General features: G+C 42.1%; 1 protein-coding gene across 2 annotated transcripts in view; it reads left to right on the plus strand.

Moving 5' to 3' along the window:
- The window catches only part of ano3 (anoctamin 3), a 61,550-nt gene extending 49,775 nt beyond the window's left edge, over positions 1–11,775 (plus strand). The window contains exons 15-26 of one of the 2 annotated variants that reach the window (XM_049573184.1): positions 772–854; positions 996–1,136; positions 1,508–1,672; positions 1,891–1,927; positions 2,046–2,157; positions 2,466–2,523; positions 2,793–2,890; positions 3,179–3,333; positions 3,470–3,622; positions 5,109–5,259; positions 5,348–5,537; positions 6,046–11,775. In XM_049573184.1, the coding sequence (XP_049429141.1) occupies positions 772–854; positions 996–1,136; positions 1,508–1,672; positions 1,891–1,927; positions 2,046–2,157; positions 2,466–2,523; positions 2,793–2,890; positions 3,179–3,333; positions 3,470–3,622; positions 5,109–5,259; positions 5,348–5,537; positions 6,046–6,228 (1,526 nt within the window). In that variant the 3' untranslated portion in view covers positions 6,229–11,775. The remainder of the gene's footprint in view (positions 1–771; positions 855–995; positions 1,137–1,507; positions 1,673–1,890; positions 1,928–2,045; positions 2,158–2,465; positions 2,524–2,792; positions 2,891–3,178; positions 3,334–3,469; positions 3,623–5,108; positions 5,260–5,347; positions 5,538–6,045) is intronic. The other variant, XM_049573185.1, reaches the window with a different exon arrangement.
- The last annotated feature ends 2,429 nt before the right edge of the window (positions 11,776–14,204 follow it).

A 14,204-nucleotide genomic window follows, 5' to 3' on the forward strand; every position in this document is an offset into this window, starting at 1 on the left:
AGTTTTCATTAGAGCTTTGTTCCTCTGCTACAGAATCACATGTGTTTTAAAATGTATGTCTAATGAAAACTGACAAAAGAGCTGAATCAGTGGTTTAGTGGTACAGTGTGCTGTCCATCATAGATCATACGTGATTGCACTGTTGTTTTCCACTGGCTCTAAGGTCTGCCTGTCACTGCCTTTGCTCTAATGCTACTAAGACACATTTTTCCACATATGTTGAGCCACATAATGTTGATTCTGACGTGTGCGTGCCATTCAGCCTTTATAAAAACCTTTTTTTTTCTGGTGTTATGTATCTGTAATAAACCAGAATACATGAAGTCTTGACAGAGACAGATTACCGACATCATCTCTGGTGTTGTGTTCAGCTCAAGTCACAATAGAGTCCTACACAAAGGAAACAATGCCTCCAGAGTGAGTTGTGCCCACAGAAAGCTTCACTTTTGAAGTCTTTCAACGCAAAATGGATCCCGCCTGACAAAGACAAGACTCGGGGGTGAAATATTGTACTCGTAAAGCCTATTTGCTGTTGCCACTTTTCCTGAACTTCTCCACAGAAACAAAAGCAGTCTTTGAACTGAAGGCTGTAATCAGTTTTCATAGTGGGCCGTGCACGTCACTGCAGCCGTGTTCCACTCAGGATATCTGTCTGCTGTGTGGTGTTTGCTTTGTGTCCACAGTGAATGGAAGTTTCCTGATTATCAATCACAGTGTGCTACATATTAAAAATCAATCAATAATGTAATTGATTCCTTATCCCCTCCACAGCCACAGTATTCCTAGAGTTCTGGAAAAGGAGGAGGGCAGAGCTGACTTATGACTGGGATCTCATCGATTGGGAGGAGGAAGAGGTACGTCAGCAGTATCCTCAAAATAGATCAGTGAGCATTTGATTACATCAACACATATTCTAAATTTGGCACTGCTTATGTGATATAAAAAGAAGAATATACAGTTCAATAGTTCACGCTGGATTATATTTTGTGAATCAGGAGGAGCTGAGGCCTCAGTTTGAAGCCAAGTACTCCAGGGTGGAGAGAGTCAACCCCATCTCTGGCAAGCCTGAGCCTTTCCAGCCCTTCTCAGACAAACTCAGCCGGCTCATGGTGTCTGTGTCCGGAATATTCTTCATGGTAAACCCTTTGATCTTTGAATAATCTCCCCTTTTGGGATTCAGGGACAGAGCGAGAGCACCCTTATTTTGTGTGCCACCTTTGGAGCCTTTATGATGGTGCCAGCAGTGGCATAACATCTCCCCCTGCTGGATGAAAAGTGTATTGAGAGGAAATAGTGGATTTGGCCTAATTGTTCCTGTTTACTGATTATATTTGAATGATGAGTTTGTTTAATTGAATAGTTGTTTTAATCAATAGGTCTTCCTTTTCATGCTGCACTGTAATTCATTATAAGATAACATTAAAGCCTAAACTGACGTGTTTATCACACTCACATGCATGTAACATCCCCTCCGCTCTGCTTCCCTCTCTCCATCATCTGCATTTAGATTTCCCTCGTTCTGACAGCCGTGTTTGCCGTGGTGGTTTTCCGTCTAATTGCGATGGAGAAGTTTGCTTCCTTCAACTGGTATTTTGTGAAGAAGAACTGGCAGTTCGCCACCTCTGGCACCGGTGTCTGCATCAACTTTATGATCATCATGTCTCTCAACGTGGTGGGTGTCTGGACAAGCATCATCTGGCACGTTTACATGTTCTGTCCAACCAGTGTTTCATGAAACATTTACTTTGAACTTTGTTCCAGGAAACCTCACATCCACAGCCAGACAGACGTTTTGTTTTTTGTGCTGAGATTCCTGTTTGCCTCTCTTTTTTTTATGATGATATGAACCTTTTTCCTATTGATGCTTATGAGTGCTATCATCTTGTCCAGGTGTATGAAAAGGTGGCCTATCTGCTGACAAATTTAGGTGAGTGTTGTCCACATGCTGCATGCATTTATGCTTTCATTATTGTATCCCAGATGCTTGGCAAGCATATTTTTTCTCCCTCTTCCACCCCATATAACCCCTCTTTCTCCCTCCTCAGAGCACCCACGGACGGAGTCTGAGTGGGAGAACAGCTTTTCTCTGAAGATGTTCCTGTTCCAGTTTGTAAATTTAAACAGCTCCACATTTTACATCGCTTTCTTTCTCGGGAGGTAGGCCGGCTGCCATGAACTCTACAGTTCATGTTTACAGTGAATTTAATGAGCAAAGATGTTTCATTTCAAACTCCCATGCCATGACGTCTGCCAAGACTCCTTCTCTTTCCCTGCTCACTGTATATTTACTCTCAAACCTCATGTTTCTCCATTTACAAAAACTGCCACCACTAGAAATGTAACCAAGCTGTGGTTTATCGGACATAATCAGCACCTTTAAGTGTCTTTTTTCTCCCTGCTCAGACTTTATTAGTTCTCCTCTGATTGAATTTTGCAGCTAATGTTGCCAATCTCAATCTGTTCAGGTTTGCTGGCAGGCCTGGAAAATACAATAAACTCTTTAATCGATGGAGACTGGAGGAGGTGAGTGCAATTAGGCATCATCATAAGTGTGCCAATTATTGCCTGCTGTTCTAGGATAAATTTAGAATTGCCACGTAATTCCTCTTTCTAATGATCTGCCCGTATATTACTATGTGAACCATTAATCTCTCACATAATTACTGGGATTTTGAATTTTAATTATCAAAAAACAGAATGGGATGAAGGGTGCCCCAGGATTTGCTCATGGCTTTGAATTACGGGGCATGAAATATGGATGTTACAGTTTTATTTTAATATATTTTTCCCAGTGTCACCCGAGTGGCTGTCTGATTGATCTGTGCCTGCAAATGGGAGTCATCATGTTCTTCAAACAAATCTGGAACAACTTCATGGAGCTCGGTTATCCGTAAGTAATATTTTATTGTAATCATGTGGTTCTTTCTCTGTGAACCATTAAAATGCCATATTAAATCCTTAATGCTGTAAATTTAGGTGATTGGCAGTTTACAAACTTGATGTAATTTATGTAGTTTTTTGTCCTTTTAGCTCATTAGCATATGAAAAGGTTTTCTCTTCTGGAGAAACACGTCAAATCCGCTTGCGTGGGGCTTAGTAACAGGGCTCCAGCAGTGCTCAGTGAATTGTCAGAAATAATTGCTTTGAGTTGACAGTTAGCTACTTGCTCCGTTTTCAGTTTGCTGCAGAACTGGTGGTCTCGTAGGAAGATGAAGAAAGGAGGTGGTGGAGGGCAGAATGTAGAGAACAAAGCCCAGCTTCCACAGTGGGACAAAGACTGGAATCTGCAGCCGATGAACGCCCATGGACTGGTGGACGAATACCTTGAAATGGGTAAAACATCACACTCTTTTTGAGTGTTATATTTGACAAAGGAGGGAGGGAAAACATTCAAAGTATGAACATTGTTGGCACCAGAGTTTAGATGGACGTCCTCTGAAGTTCATCAACATGATTTTTTCCTTTGCAGTCCTCCAGTTTGGCTTCACCACCATCTTTGTAGCAGCGTTCCCGCTGGCTCCTCTCCTCGCTTTGCTCAACAACATCATTGAGATTCGACTTGACGCCTACAAGTTTGTCACTCAGTGGAGGAGACCTATGCCTGCCCGAGCCACTGACATAGGTCCGTGTGATCTCTGACTGCCCCCACACACCTCCTCCCTATGTCTCACACACAGTGTCTGTTGTATTTTTAGATCACAGACGCTTTTTTCCAACAGTACAATATTGTGGGAACCACAGATTTTCTATTCTATGGGGAGAGATATGTTCCCACATCCTCAGCTTCTGCACCGCCATATGCTGCACCTCACCTCCCACCAGCCCATCTCCCCATATGATTACAAACAACACCCTCCAACTGCCATATAATATATGGCCAAATGCTTCTGTGGCACATTGCCCTGTAATTAAAGGAATAATCCACCCTGAAACATTTAGAAATCTGCAGCTGTAACGAGCACATGATGTTTCAGTCACACAGAATCAAAGAGGAAAGCCTCTTTGTAGGTTTAATCTGACATTTACTGATCATACAGAAATATATCTGATACAGAAAAGGCAGAGAGATGATTTTTCTCCACTGACAGTACAGAAACCTTATTTAGACTTATTGTACTGCAGCCCAAAAACAGTTCACAGTTTTTGGCCACAGTATATGGCTGTATATGTATATTTAAACAATATGTCCTTTCACCATCTCTAGAGGCTGTTGAAACTTATTCTGGTAAATTATGTAAGTTGCTCGTTACGACATTAAGAACAATAATACAGCAGCAAACAACAATTAGCTACATGAAGATATAGCAGAGTTATGGTTTCTTGATCAGATAATAAAGTCGCCCTGCCTCTGTGTGTTGTAATCTGAGCTTCTCTGTTCTTTGTTGTGGTAGAAAGCCTGGCAGAGTGTGCATGTTAGCACGTGTGAGGCCCTGTGTGTGTGTCCCACTGGCATTATTTTATTCCCAAGTGTGTTCCGCCTTGTCTGAAACACGCTTGGGAGAATAAAAATTGTCCATCCCACTTGCTGGCTAATTTCCACCTTACGTGAGCTGCCTTGTAATGTCTGGAAAGCTGCAGCGGCCACTCCCAGCTCAGTGGCCTGCGGCTGTTTGATTCTGAAGTGCGGCCAAACTGGTAGTCAGGGATAGTTTAACCTTCTTCCCACCTGAAACACATGAACAGGCCTCCTGGTCACAGAAAAATGCACAGCGCCCTACCTCCAGTTACCCCCCTGTTTGTACTGGCACCACTGTTGCCCTTGTTGGCACTGCTTGTGCTGTTAGCACCGTTGCTGTTAGCCGCCAGCTCAGCCACCTCTATGTAAAGAGCTGTGTGCAGGAAATCCTGGCTCAGACTCTGAATCATAGATGTACTCTGAATGTTGTTAGAATTTCACCTCTCAGTTGTTCGTCATTATCCTCTGCTCAATGCACTTTAATGTACATTTAACTGGAATTGTGTTCTATATGATTTTATGTGATAAATTGATTGATGTATGGATTGTTTCACCTTTAAAAGGCTTTGAAGCCACACAAAATTTAAGTAGATGAAGTCATGCAGATTTATAGTCGTTTCCTGACTGTCTTCCTCTCCACTTTGTCTGTCAGGTATCTGGCATGGGATCCTCGAAGGAATTGGCGTGCTGGCAGTCATCACCAATGCCTTCGTCATCGCTATCACCTCAGACTACATCCCCCGCTTTGTTTACGCCTTCAAATATGGCCCATGTGTGGACAAGGGACACAACCACAGAGATGAGTAAGCACCGATGTGTAAGCTTCAGACACATCCGGCAGAGTGGCTCGTGTTATGGTCTGATAGCTCCTCGTCTCCTCTCCTCCCTCAGGTGTTTGCGAGGCTACATGAACAGCAGCCTGTCTGTGTTTGAGATGGAGGATCCGAAGAACAGCAGCCAGGTTAGGTACTGCAGGTACAGAGACTACAGAGCGCCGCCCTGGAGCGTAGAGCCCTATGAATTCACCCTGCAGTTCTGGCACGTCTTGGCTGCAAGGCTGGCCTTCATCATCGTCTTCGAGGTCTGTCAGCATTTCTTTTTTGTGTGTGTTTACCAGCTAAATACAACCAGCTAAAATTCTGTGAAACTACACAATGTTTTGTAGGTTTCAATATTTTTCTTTTACTTTTTCTAATTTATGCTGCTGTCATTCTTAACTGAAAACCTCACAAGCCCAGTTGAGGTGATTTTAATGCTTTAATTGAATCTTACTGCCACAGTATGTTGTGGAATTTTGCTAAAAACCCACAGAATAAATCCCAGATTATATGGTGCTCCAGCTAGAAAAAGGCACCATGTTTTTCTTCTTTCCTTGATAAGTTGACAAGATTTTCCCCTGACTGCGCTGCCTTGTGCAATGACTTTTACAGTGAGAAAAACTGGCATAACAAACATCTATAAAACATTATAGGGAACATAAAGTTCTTTATTGTGGTGCACACAGTGTTAACCTTTGCATGTAAATACTGGCAACAAAAGCGTGTTAGCTCTGTGGCAGTTAACTCATAAATGATTAATGCTTCCCTCAGCACCTGGTGTACGGGATCAAGTCCTTCATAGCATACCTCATTCCGGACATGCCGAAGGATCTCTGTGATCGCATGAGGAGGGAAAAGTACCTGATGCAGGAGATGATGTACGAAGCAGAACTGGAGCACCTGCAAAAGGAGCGGAAGAAGAACGGACGGCGTTATCACCACGAGTGGCCTTAGCTTTAACCCCCACGTCTCCACTACACGCCGCACAGCCCTCAACTCACAGGCACGACCTCCCCCTGCCTGCTTACTTATGTATTTTAGCTTTGAGAGTCTAGCTTCACTCAGCTGATTCTGTACACCAAAGACACCCTCTTCAGTCACCAGATCCTCCCCCAAACCTGTCTGGCTTCAGGCTGTGACCCCGACCACTCCCTCGCCATCTGTTCCACGTCCAGTGTTGGCGCTGCGCTCGGTTTTTGGCTCTGACCCTCTCCTACCTGCCCCGCCCCGATCCCTCACCTGGCTTCATCCGGCAGGTTGCCCTTGGGTCTGTGCTGTATCATGGCTTCACTGGGGAAACCTGTGCAATTGTAATGTTTACTATGCAGATCAAGGGCTGCAGATCACCACTGTTCACTTTTGGCACCCATTCCGCACTCTCTCTCTGTGTGGCAGCTAGCACTCCGCTTCAACCCTGTGTGGTGCCGCTCGCAGCATGGCCGTGTTTTCTCTCCCGTGAGCATCAGCAGAGCCACCGCTCTGCCAGGTTATGTGTGACAGAGCTACTGCGGCACTTAGCGTTCCTTGTTGCAAAAGAGATTCTGGTGATGTGGCTACCAAATACAATGGATACTGTTCTTGCAAAGTGACTGTATATTGCCCTTGAAGCATGCTGATTAATATTTGCGGCCATTTCGTAAACTGCAAAGAAAAAAACAACAAAAACAACAGCACTCATTGTGGAGGATGTGAACATCCATTCAGTACATTTGACAAAGAATTCTCTATGACATTATATAAAGTGCATGGTAATATTGTTTTGTACCTTTTGATAGACAAAGTCCCTGTCTTGATGCCTGGTTCACGTGTGTCTGTACTCCTCGGTGTGAGCTGTGTGTTAATCTCTGTCTGTGCTACTGCTGAGCTTGACTGTCCTGAGTTGGGAAAATGTGAACTTAGTGCGATTTGATTGTGCCTACAGTTGTGCGCACCACAATTGTATCACCAACATCACGTGTGCCTGTTTGTGCTGCACGTGCTTTTTTTCAAGTGCAAGAAATACTCTCTCTCGTTGTTCTGTTGTGTGATTTTCTGTAAACTCTCTGAACTCTCCTGGTAGGATTTATTTTGGATGTGAGTCACACCACAGTACCTACTCGGGTCTCAGCTAATGGCTCCGAAACACAGTATACGTTGTAATGTGACTCCCATCATGAACAATGTATACACTCGCATGCAGGAGCCGCAAATCTGCTCTTCCGTTCTGCGCTCGCAGCCTGTTTTTCATTTGTTGTTGGAAGCCCTGGAGCGTGGTTGAAACTTGGATCACTCCTTAGACATACCTGTGGCTTTGGATGTTCAGCTTGCAAAGAACATCCATCCACTGTTCCTCACTCACACCAACACATTTCAGTTCCAGTCTTCTGCTAAGCACACGGTCAGGCGCGGTTTCAAGCTTCTTCCCGACCTTTTACTGATGTGAAACTGAGAAATTTGCTAAATGCAGAGTCATGACCTTTTCTTGTGGTCAGTTCTGATGTCATGGAGCAGCGTGTTTTTGGGAACTCAGGAAAATAGGCAGCATGAGCGACGCATCCATCTGTGAGGCTGAGTCAGAATCATAATCATTTCCTGTTTCATTCATGCTGAGATGGAGAGTTGTGGAGTGAACCACATTAATGAGGGGGTTTCTGTTTTGTAGGTGAGGAGAACTTTAAAGTTATACTCTGCAGGATTTTCCTAAAAAGCAATTTATAGTCTCACACAGAAGTAATCCCTCACACTCATCACTTAGGACCCATGAGAAGAGAGTGGTGGTGTATTTATGTGCAGAGGCTCTGCCCTCTGCCTGTATCCTCTTTTTTTCCTTCTCATTTTCTGTGTTTGGGACGTTTATGGGTGTTTCTTTCAGAGCACTCAGGTGAGGTCGGAGCTATAAATCAAGGTAGCGACCAGGTGCCAAACTGTAAGCAGCAGGCATCCAAGAGACACAGCGCAGAAAAAATGCAAATAGCAAGGCAAAACGCCAAACGAGAGTGAATCTGGGGTCGGGTTTTACTGTCACTTTCGCTGGCGAGTGTGTCAACAAAGAGTAACCGATGATCCTGCACAGTATACCTTTTAACTTTGGCCCAGGAGCTCCGGTACAGGTCATGTTGATCATATGATGGCAAATATAAAGAGTATCACTATCCTGAATGCATTGCACAACACTGAAAAACTCTTCATTTTACAAGAGTTGTACATTATTTGTTCTTTTATTTATTTTGCTGTTAGTTGTATATACATTTTACGATGTATGTAATGTTTTTATACTTTTTATTTTGTGCTATCAGTACAGTACGAGTTCACCTGTTTTCACCCTCAGATAAACAAAGTAACGTCCACATTTCTCAGGTGTCCTCTGAATGTTTTATATTTTCTAAGATGCAATCGAAAGGTGTCCTGCTTTTTAAGATATATATTTTTGCACTGCAGTGCATTTGCATGACTGTAATGCACACTCACAGTTAAACGCATGTTTGATTTTTCTTTGCATAATCACAGTAGGTATATTAGAGCAGATCAGAAATCATGACATGCAATCACACAGTTTATTATGGAGACATGATGGAGGATGTTGGTTGAGGTCCTGTCTACATGTATGCAGATATTTTTGAAAACGATACCCTCTGTTTTAAAAAATAATTTTGTCCACATGACCTTCATTTTACAAAATATCTCCGTCCACACTAGAGTGCAAAAAATGACTCCAAACACTTGCTGGCATTAGCTTTCTTCAGCACTCTCCCCTCCTCACAAAGTTAGACTAATGACATGCTAACATTTTCCTTTCAATCCTCATCGACAACAATCCCACTCTGAAAAGTGTCCCACCATCTGCTGGTTCGACCGTCGTTTCTGGCGGACCTTAAACTGTGGACACTGAGGTCAAGCAAAGCATTGGGTGCAGCAGATGCCCACATTCGTCCGTGAAGTGTTGCAGCAATACTAAGTTGAAGTATAAGGTAGTCATTAGCACCAAGCAGTGCTAAAAAAAAACATTTGCAAACCGATAGTCCACCATTGTTGTTATTGTTTACAGCATAGCCTTATTACACAAAGTAAAAATGGGCATGCATGATTATGTTTCCCAAACGCTTCATTTTACATGTCCACACAGATAAACAGTAACCAGCATTTTGAAAATCTGCACCATAGACGGTGTTTTAAAAATCTCCCTTGTAGTGGCCTAAAACTTTAAACTTTAAATTTTCATGCAACACGAGATGCCAAAACGTAGAGGAAAATATTTGTTCACAAAAATATTTGTATACCTGTTGATGGGATCTGAGATGTTTTCAGGTCATAGTGTTCATTCCATCGATCACAATCGTTTCATTCACAAGAGAGAGATACCTGTTTTTAAATCTCATTCCAACACTTAGAAAACTAGTCCAGGTTTTCAGAATATCTTCCCTGCTATGTGAACATTGAAAATCTATGCATGTTGTTATCCTTGAATTTGACTTTGAAGCCGATGTAAATGTACTGGTACATTTGTACTGTAGAGTATGCATGACCTAACACCTGCTTTGAGCAGAGCTAACTTCTGTAAAGTTGTTAACGGTGTCTTAAACATATCACCTCCCCTTTTTTTCAGTTGTGATTCTTTTTTGAAGTCCGGACAAGGCCTTTTATGTTTCATGATCATGTGGCAGAATTTTAAACTGTAAGAATATTTTCTAAATAAAATCTTGGACTCCAGGCGTATTTATATAATCTGGCCTGGACTGAATTGGAAATAGTATCTGATAAAACTAAACATTCTCAGACTTGCTCTGTTTGAATGCTCAACTGGGAATCAGAGCTGTTGTTTAACCTCTTCCACTCCAACCCTCCCCACCATAGACCCATGTTTTGGCTGGAGATCTTAAGGGGAGATAGTAGGTCAACAGTATTTGTCCCACAGAAGTGGCTCAGAACCTGAAGATTAATGTGAATGCAGCTCAGCACTGTGTGTCAAGTTTTTCAAGTCATAACTATTGAATAAACATCATATTTTGGCTTTGAACATTTAGATTGTATAGGGGCTTAGAACATTATGATGGAAGTATATGATGGCTATTCTCATGCTCAATAATGTCTCATAAGTTGTTGCGGCAATTTTGGGGTTGATGCCATTTCTTACACAGGTTTGGTAATAAATGTAAGCATTTTTTACCACTTAAGAATTGACTGGTCAAATATCCCTCCAAAACACCACAGTTAGACACTAAGACCTTATGCAACACCATTGAAAAATCCATCCATGCACATTGTACCCACAAGAATTTCCATTCATACCCAATTTAGGCAATTCCAAGACTGTTTACGAACCCCAGAGTGCAGAAATATTTGAAGACAATAGGCAAAAATAACACATTTTTGTGAGGAAAAACATCATTGTTTGCATGGGATTAGCACAAAGTGGGTATGTCTGTAAAGTGGAGACGTGTGGGTACTCATAAAGCCAATTTCATTAAGATATCTTGAGCTGAGGGGTCAGGGGACTCCTATGAAAATGGTCATACCAGTTTTTATTTAACCCCCTTCCCGACAAGCTTGCATGACACAGTGGCAGGACATTGGTACCAACAGATTCCTTAGTCCCTAGTCTAGCTTCATATGATAGCAGTATCTTCACTCTAGCCCTAAAACTCTCAGCTATAGCTTCTGAAATACAGTAATTTCGGCTGAGGACGCTGCATCCTAGTGGAGTGGAAGAGGTTAACCCCTAAAAGCTGAAGTGTTTAACCCAGTGGGAATAAATCTGACCTTGGATGTTTGACTTACCCAGCTACTTATCATTTTCCTGTTATCCTCTCCTCTCTGAGAGCATCGGTTCACATTCTCACTAACACAAATGCTGCACAGTGGTGGAAAGGCTGCCTTCATGCCTTCCACTGTTGGGGATAGCACAATATGGGTATTGCATAATAAGTAATAATGGCATGACCTTGCACATCTCTGAAAATATAGCAGTCTAGGGGGGATTAAGCTTTCTGTTCTATGCTATGCCTCCTAATAAGATTGTGCTTGAGCAAGCGATGTACTTGACGTGGAAGCACAGTGACGTTAGACCATAGATTTAACTGTACAGTAGGGTGGTATCAGTCGTGACATGAAGCGTATCAATAACATTGTTTACTTCGTTCCTGTTTACATGTAAAAACATTGAAATGTATAAAAATAATGTAACATAAAATAATTTGGATATCACTCTTTTCTGTAATAAATCATGGATTGTATCTTTTAAATCAAATCTGCTCTCTTCATTTGTGTTACTGCTATGATATAAACAGACAAACAGCCTCCAGGTCAGCTGATATCATCTTCATGACTGTCTGATTTTAACAAAATCTGCTTATGGAACAAACCAGAGCACAGAGAGCAGAGATTGTTCTCCTTTTTCCCCCCTCGCTATTATCACAAACCACACATCTTCTTGCCAAAGAGTGTTCACATAACATATTGTTAAGAAGACTGTGTTTCTATCACAAACCCACCATTTGAGTAATGCAAGATTTTCCCACAACATATGATCATTTGCTGCCGCTGCTGCTCAGCCTTCTCTTCTAACTGCTTTTCCGCTCATGTCATGAAATCTAAACACTCCAAAAGAAATGGTTTACTTTGAGCTCTGCTGACAAATGTTTAAATACTTTTATTCTTTCCTGTATTCTGTCTCACTGCTGGATGCTCACCCCAAGATATTTCCTTTCACTTCTTTGACCAGCAGATGTTACTGATGTAATGGCCTAAAAAGCTGTGGCTTCACATTGAAGCCACATTTGGGTCCTATAACAAAAATAGCATTTTTCTGTTGTAGTGCTGTCACCCCATATAAAGGCCAGGAGATGTTGTGTGGTGCTGGAAATGGATGCTGAAGAGGTACATGTGTAGGCAAAGTCGATGCAAACATTCTGAGCGAACAAAAATAAAGAAATGGAGGCAAAACAGAACAAAAAGGAAATGCAGAAAAGAGGGGAGAAAATAACAAAAGGTAAAACCTGCAGCATCACAGCGAGCTGCCCAACCCAATCTCCTGAGTAAATGTTGGCATTTCACAAATCAGCAAACCATGGATATGGAAAATTTGCACATTATTGTGTAGCGGATATGTTGAAACTTTTCTTTACATTTCAAGAGCGCCTTAATTAAAGTGTGATTATATGAAGGCACAAAAATCAGATGGTTGTGGTTAGAAAAAGAACAGATTTTGGCTTAAAATATGTGGTTTTCGGTGGTACTGTCACAGTTGGAAATGACATAGTGTCTCGCTTTTTTGTTCTATGTTGGTCTCGAAAAGTAGTCTGCTGTGGTCTGCAGCTTGGCAGCCATCTTGCCATCCACCATCCCCTCTACCTCCAGATGACAGCTCAGCTCATAAACATGTAATCAAAACTATGTAACTTAAGAAATGTTGATATGACACATATGCAGTGTACAAATGTGACATATCCATGGTTTCCAGCAGTGGTTTCCAGCTGATCCACCCACAGGGTCCAGATTTCTCCTTAGTCATTAATTCCAGGTCCACACAGTCAGCATCATACGTGTGTTTGGACATGTTGTCGAGCTAGTTTGCTGTCTCTGTCAAGTAACTGTCAGTTATTCACTCACTCTTTAGCAGGAAATGACACTTCAAAACAAAAAGTCGGTGCAGCAAATTCAGTGTACTTAAGATAAAGTGTGTTTTTCACCAACTTTACACGTTTGTGAGTCACTTGTGGTCCATGCGGAATGGACCACGACCCACTATTTGGGAACCACTGATTTACAGAAATGTGCAATGCCAACTATTTTTCTGGCGACCTGATGGAGTTGCCACTTATTCTGCTGGTGGAAAATGTACTCAAACGCAGTCTTAGAACCAATCAGCAATTGGTCTGACGTTGATAAGCCTCAGGGGGTGAGGGACAGTATTTCAGTTGCATCCGGTGTAGCCAGGAGATATCCGAGCCAAGACGTCCTCCACCATGTTCCGGTCATTTTGGTTAATCTCTATAATCTGCGTATGAATGCGGATAAATGTTAAAAAAGGGTAAGGGCACCCAGCAGGTCACCTGGTAGAGCGGGCGTTCCATTTACTAAGGCTGTGTCCTTACCATTGGGCGTAGGCTCATTTCCAATCTGTGGGCCTTTGTTGGATGTCATTCACTCTCTCTCCACCTTTTACTATTAAGCTATCCTATCAAATAAAGCCAAAATGCCACAAAAATAATCTTAGAACATGTTTTAAAAAGCTAATATAAAGCTAGCATATCAGCACACACAGCCAGTGGTTTCTCCATCTCCATACAGGCTTTACTTGCCATTCAAATATAATTGGACAATATGCGGACTACAAACAGAAACCACTTCTGATACCAAAATCTTGTCTCAGTACCTACAGATTTATATGCATAATCTGTTAATAGAGATTATCTCAAACCCCTTCCTAAAGTAAAAGTAGCAACAACAATGTACAAATACTTCATGACAAGTTAAAGTCCTGAATTCAAAAGCCTACTTGCGGTCTTCTCACTTTGCAATATGATCTCAAAGTATCAACAATAAAAGTACTTGCTCTGCAGAAAAAACACCTCTATGACTAATATATTACTGCATAATACTTCTCTTTTTGTTTCATAGGAACAGGGAACAAACTAAATGGGCAACCACACCTAAAAACATGACTCCATAATGCTGCAAGTGGTCAAAACTTCCCCAGGGTACCTAAAGATTTAACGTGAAAACATATGGTTATGTTAGGAAACCAGGGAGGGAAACAGCCACATACAATATTTGCTCCTGACTAAAAGAAAGATGCTCTGGTTCAACACCAAATTAATTCTCCAGCTGAGTTTCACATAGCTGCAGCAGTTGGGGGCTTTCTGCAGGGCACCAGCCGTGGATCAGTGGGTCTGTCTACCACTGAAACAGAAGCAGCATTATTCACATTTTGAGTAGAGCACTTTTCCAGAGAC

The sequence above is a fragment of the Epinephelus fuscoguttatus genome, linkage group LG4 (genome assembly GCF_011397635.1).
Source record: "Epinephelus fuscoguttatus linkage group LG4, E.fuscoguttatus.final_Chr_v1".
Taxonomy (NCBI): Eukaryota; Metazoa; Chordata; class Actinopteri; order Perciformes; family Serranidae; genus Epinephelus; species Epinephelus fuscoguttatus.